Genomic DNA, 6,481 nt, shown 5'->3' on the forward strand with positions numbered 1-6,481 from the left:
ACACACACACACACACACACACACACACACACACACGCGCGCGCGCGCCTATGTGTGTACTGATTACATAAGCAAGTATATTTAGGAAAATGAAAGGCAATTTCATGTTTTAAGGTGGAGAGTGATCTGGGATTCATTTCAGTGGTATAGCATCGGCCTCACTTGTACAAGGAAGGGCCCAAATTTTGTTTTTTTTAAGGCAGACAGAGATTCTGTGTATAATAGCCCTCCCTGGCTGTCCTAGACCTTGTACTGTGTAGGCCAGGCTGGCTTAGAACTCCTAGAGATCTACCTGCCTCTGTTTCCCAAGTACTGGAATTAAAGGTATGTACCACCATGTTTGGCTGGAAGACCCTAAATTTGATTCTAAGCACTTTAAAAGAGAAACAGCAAGTATGACCTCCAGCCCCCACAGACAATAACAACCACAACAGAAGGAGGTCCAGATATGGAAAGGAAGAAGGCTAGCATAAACTCTGCAGGGCTAAGTAGAAATGGAATGGTCTACTGTGAACTTGTTACACACACAAACAAAGCATTCTGGTTTCTTTCATGACAGAGCTTAGAAATGACACTGGGTTGCCACAGAGATGGCTCAGCTGTTAAGAATGCTTATAGCATTAGACTCAAATTGGCTCACCAGCAACCACATCAGCCAATTCATAAACACCTGTCATTCCAGCTAAAGGCTCCAGTACCCTTCTACCCTCTGCTTGCATCTGCACCCATGTGAACATATACATAATAAAAAATAATAAAAAAAAAAATCACAGCTGAAAGCAGTATCAACTAGTCAAATTTGAACAATTTGAGATCAAGATAAATGAGTGTAAGGAGTTACAACTGAAGAAGCAAGACTCTAGAGTCTTCATCAATGTAAAACAAAAAACAAAGGAAAATCAAAACTATTCTTTACAGTACAATTCACAGACAAAAGCCTGGAAGGAAGGACTATAGACTAAAACATGTAACTAATAGGTACTGAGTGCTCTGCAGACAAGGAAACCTGTTACCTTTATTTCGCATCGGAATGGTCAGAAGAGCAAGATATGGCAAGAGCTGAGTCTGGAGACACAAAGCGGGTAGGCAGAAGTCAACAAAGAGTGCTTTTGCTGCCAGGCAATTTTCCCGATACTGTAGAAAATAAAATGTAAAAGATGGTTACATGCATCTGTATAGCATGGTGGTATATTTTAATCCCAGCACTCAGGAGGCAGAGACAGGTAGATCTTTGTAAGTTTGAGACCAGCCTGGTCTACATATCAAGTTCTGGGCCAGCCAGACCTACACAATGAAATCCTGTTTGAAACAAATATCAATTCTAACTGTATATAAGTTCATTAATACTTTGGGTCTGGCTAATTTTGGTATGCAATATTTTTATTTACTAGTAAGTTTTTAAATAAAAAGATTATGAAATAAAAAAATTAAAAAACCAAACACCCAGGTCAAGCAAAAACAAACAAAAAATGGTTATGAATTCATAGTTTATTATGCTACAAAGTCTGTGAATTTGTATACCATAAAGATACTTTTATTTTTAATGCAACCAGGCTGGCCTCCAACTTACAATCTTCTTGGTTCCACCCTATGAGTATATAAATATATTTAAAATGCTTATCTAGGACCGGTAAGACATAAAGGTGTTTGTGGCCAAGTTTGTGACCTGAATTCAATCCCTGGGTCCCACACGGTGGGAGGAGACTCTCAATTTATCTTTTGATCTCTTTATGTTCCTCTCCCCAACACACGCACGCACAAACAACCAACCCTCAAGCTCACTGCCTCTCACTGAGATTTGTATCCTAAGGTTTAATATTTTAACTTATCTAATTTTAGGTTTTGACATAAGATTGCCCCATGTACCTCAGGCTGGTCTCAGACTTGTAACTATTTTGCTGTAGCTTCGCTGAACAGTACTAAGATAACAGAAATAAGCTACCACATTGAACACTATGTTATTTCTGTGATTTTGTTTTTGCATAGGGTCTCTCTATGTAGCCCTGGCTGTCTCAGAATTCACTATGTAACCCAGGCTGGCCTTGAACTCACATCGGTGTTCAAGCTCCGGCCACTTGAGCTCTGGACTGAAGGCATGAGCTACCATACCTAGACAAGTCCTGGGGTTTAGGAGCTAGCTTACTAGCAATGAATTACATACTTTTCTTTCTAGTTGTTAAAAAGATAATAAGCTTAGTGAGGCAGCACAAGGCTAGGAGGATCAGAAGTTGTTTAGGAACACCCAGGAACCCAGGACAAGACTTTTAACTAAAAACCAAACAAGCAAAAATCCAGCTTTAGACATAATTCATATATGATGAAGTTAGTGTACAGAGTCTCACTGTGTAGTTAGCCCAGGTGGACTTGAACTCATGATTCTCTTACCTCAGTCAATTATAGCTGTAGGTTATAATTTATCTCAGTCCCCATTATATTAACCATTTAATTCTCTCAGGTAATTTCAATAATAATAAAAATACTTACAAAGACTACCCAGCCACAACCATTAACCAAGAAGCACACTACATATTGCTATAACCCCATTCCCCCCTCAGCCTCCATATCATCGACCTCATATGCCATCCAATCACCTATATTATTAGAAAAAAGTACCTCGATAATCTCATAATTCATTACAATGTTACCTTTTTCTGTATTAAAAACCACTGGGGCTTATGTAAGGGTCGAAAGCTTGATCCTCCTTGGCAATGAGCGAACCCCCGAGCTTTGTTGGAATGCATCACACCTCTTGTAGCTACAGATGTACTATATTCCCTGAGTAACGAGCGTGTCTAGCAAATGAGACAGGATGGAAGACATTTAGGAAATACTATTGTTGTTAGTATCAACACATAAATAAGAAGTGCTCCTACGTATTTTTTTAATTCATTTTCCAGCATCGTCAAAGGCTGCTACAAGATTATTTAAGACAAGCTCAGCTGAGGCATAGGGGTCAAATGCAGTGCAGGAACTTCTACAGGGTCCTTGGTGGGATTGGTAAAGTCTGTCTTTGGTAGGGCTGGGAGAAACAGTTTTCTGGCAACTAGGAAATAATAATAAATTACTAAACTATTTTTGCCTAGTTGCTTTTTAAAACAAGGTCTCCTCTAAGTAGGCCAGGCTAGTCTTCATCTTGATACCTCCTGCCTCACTCTCCTGAGTACCAGAATTACAATCGTGTACCATTATGCCCAACCTAAATCAATATTATCTAAATTAACAGCAACTTTAAGTGTGACAGCAGTATTATGGCTTTAGTAGAATGGTCTTTATTCATGTATGTTTGCAATTATTTTCCCATTTTCCACCAAAAACTAGTATATAATATGTAAGAGAATAGGCAAATATAGCAAAGTAGAGAAAAATTAAATTAAGGTTAAAGGTATGTAGGTTTTCAATCTACTGCTTTTCAACTTACCTATAGATCTGAAATTCTCAAAGTAAAAAAGCAATTATGCTTAGATGCTAAAACTGTAAGGTGATGGCTATGCCTATTACTAAGTCGATCACTATGCAATGTGTCCAAAAATCTGACACTACACTGCACCTCCTCTATGTGAAAACATGTGGTAATTAAAAAGGGTTTTGTCAAAAACTAAATGAAGGGCCATGCAGAACTCAGGAAGCAGAGGCAGGCAGATCTCTGAGTTAGGGCCAGCCGGGTCTACAGAGTGAACTCCAGGACAGCCAAGATTACACAGAGAAATCCTGTCTCAGAAAGAAAACAAAAACAAAAAACCCAACAACAACTAAGTGAAGGAAAACTGGACAACTATCAATGTTTTTTCTTAACTGTATTATTTTGTCATGTATTGTGTTTTGATTTGCTTTTTGGCTGTCCTGGAACTAGCTCTGTAGATCAGGCTGGCATTAAACTCTAAGATCTGCCTGCCTCTGTTTCCCAAGCGCTGGGATTAAAGCTGTGCACCACCATTGCCTAGCTTTTAACTTTAATTATGATTGCTAATGATGTATTAATATACCAGGCCAGTGCTGTCCTGCTGAACTTCTTACAATGATGGAAATGTCTTACAGATGGGCCATATGGAGGTACCAGCCACACAAGGCCACCAAGTGCTGCAAAGCAGTTATGTGACTGAGAAACTGAATTCTAAATTAAAATTAAGTAGCTGCTGTACTGGCCAGAATAGTATTAAGATAATATGAAAAATACATAAGAAATTTTGCCACAGGCTCATTGGCACACTTGTCGTTTGAGATACTAGGGGGTGAGGGTGGTAAAAGGATTAATTGAGTCCTAGACTTCAAGACCAACCTGAGCAACATAGCCACCAAGGTCCTATTTCATAAACCTAAAAGGGATGGGAAGCAGCTCAGCAGGGGAGAGCACTTGTCACGTGAGCTTGATAACTTGCGTCTGACTCCTGGAACCCACATCACAGTGGAAAGAGGTCACCAACTGCACAGGGTTGTCCTCTGACGTCACCTGCTACCATGTTAGTCAGGAGAAACTGAAAACAAATCACTGCTTCTGCTCTGGGGGAATCAAGCAAATGGCGCTGTGTATTCTAAGCTTGTGCTTTAACATTGGGTCATGCTTCCAGCCATGCATATTTTACAGTCATTTCAAAAACCTAAACAATTTGTTTTAATTTTCTTTTTTTGGGGGGGGGGAGGTGTTTGGTTTTTTGTTTTGTTTTTTTGAGACAGGTTTTCTCTGTGTAGCTCTGGCTGTCCTGGAACTCACTCTGTAGACCAGGCTGGCCTCAAACTCAGAAATCCGCCTGCCTCTCTGCCTCTGCCTCCAAAGTGCTGGGATTAAAGGCATGTGCCACCACCGCTTGGCATTTTAATTTTCAATGACTGCCAATTTATCTAAGTACAGGCCTGGAAAGAAGGCTCGGCACCTAAGGGCTCTTGCTGCCTTTCCTTCAGAGGACCTGAGTTTGGTTTCCAGCAACCCAGGTCAGGCAGTTCAGAAGTGTCTATAACTCCAGTGTAGACACATACACATGCAGACACACCACCAATACATAATAATAAAAAAAAATCTTTTAAAAATATTTTGAGGGGGGCTGGTGAGATGGCTCAGCGGTTAAGAGCACCGACTGCTCTTCCAAAGGTCCTGAGTTCAAATCCCAGCAACCACATGGTGGCTCACAACCGTCTGTAACGAGATCTGATGCCATCTTCTGGAGTATCTGAAGACAGCTACAGTGTACTTACATATAATAAATAAATATAAATTAAAAAAATATTTTGAGTATATATTAATTTTAAAATTAGAAAATAGAGGCTGGAGATATGGCTCAGTGGTTGAGAGCATATGTTGCTCATGTAGAAGAACCAGGTTTGATTCCTAACACAGGATGTCTTCTTCTGACCTTATGATCATATAAATATACGTATATGCACATATACATATATATAGTCATATATACATACACATATACATAGTCATGCACATTAAACAAACAATAAGACTTGAAAAGAACATCAGAAAAAATTAGTGCTCTATATCATCCAAAAAAAAATCAGATATCCTGAGATTTTATTATAAACACCAGCTTGAATAATTAGATTTAGGACAGTAAATGAGTCACAAAATATGTGAAATAGGGTAAAGCCCAACGTTTTCCTGAAGAAATACAAACATATAAAAATACATAAGTCAAATGATCTTACATTCCAATCACCACCGAGGATATCTGCAAAACTCAGAAACTCACTGGCTGGCACAAGATCATCTACTTCAGCGAAGAAATCTATGTAGTTTTGGTGAAGGTATAAATTAAAAAAGTCTCCTGGCATGTGTGACATTTCTACTATTTCCTATAAAAAGAGGCATACATAAATTGTGCTGCAAATGCAGTGAGCAGATATTTACACACATATATAATACATACTCAGCAAAGTCCAAAGCATTCTAACATTACCTCAGGCTGAACAAGTAAAGTGTCCCGGTCGTGCTCTGACAAGTGAGCAGGCAGGCGAGGTGAGTCTAACTCTGTTAAAGGAGCTCCTATGAAAGAATATCTGCGATTACTAATCTTTATAATTACAGCGCTTTCATATGCTCATTTTCAATACTTTGGGTATATTAATATCAAAATACTAAGGAAGCTATTAAAAATTAAAAAAAAAAAACCAAAACATCAAAACAAGTGAGCTTGTCTATACTACTACTAAGGACAAAATTCAGAATTCTGATTTTTGGATTATGTCTTTTCTAAATTTAAAATCTGACATGTCTCAAACTACTTCCCACTTTATCTGTCAGCTCTGGGTTGTTTTCTCCCTTTGCCTTGTCTCAGTACAGAAGCCTGAAGTGTTGCATTTACTGTCTGGGAAGAAGCTGTCCTAACTCCAGAAGCAGGATCAGAAATGACGGAGAGGGATGAGGTGAGAACAGGCACAAGGCTGGAAGGTGAGCTGTCCCAGGGACACTGAGGCTGGGAGGTGAGCTGTCCCAGGGACACTGAGGCTGGGAGGTGAGCTGTCCCAGGGACACTGAGGCTGG

General features: G+C 39.4%; 1 protein-coding gene across 3 annotated transcripts in view; it reads right to left on the reverse strand.

Moving 5' to 3' along the window:
• The window catches only part of Rad17 (RAD17 checkpoint clamp loader component), a 32,175-nt gene that overhangs the window by 4,505 nt on the left and 21,189 nt on the right, over window positions 1-6,481 (reverse strand). For all 3 annotated transcript variants that reach the window (XM_021180024.2, XM_029468516.1, XM_029468517.1), the window contains exons 12-15: window positions 5,898-5,983; window positions 5,647-5,793; window positions 2,646-2,792; window positions 1,014-1,134 (exon numbers count right to left, since the gene is read on the reverse strand). In XM_021180024.2, the coding sequence (XP_021035683.1) occupies window positions 1,014-1,134; window positions 2,646-2,792; window positions 5,647-5,793; window positions 5,898-5,983 (501 nt within the window). The remainder of the gene's footprint in view (window positions 1-1,013; window positions 1,135-2,645; window positions 2,793-5,646; window positions 5,794-5,897; window positions 5,984-6,481) is intronic.

The sequence above is a fragment of the Mus caroli genome, chromosome 13 (genome assembly GCF_900094665.2).
Source record: "Mus caroli chromosome 13, CAROLI_EIJ_v1.1, whole genome shotgun sequence".
Taxonomy (NCBI): domain Eukaryota; kingdom Metazoa; phylum Chordata; class Mammalia; order Rodentia; family Muridae; genus Mus; species Mus caroli.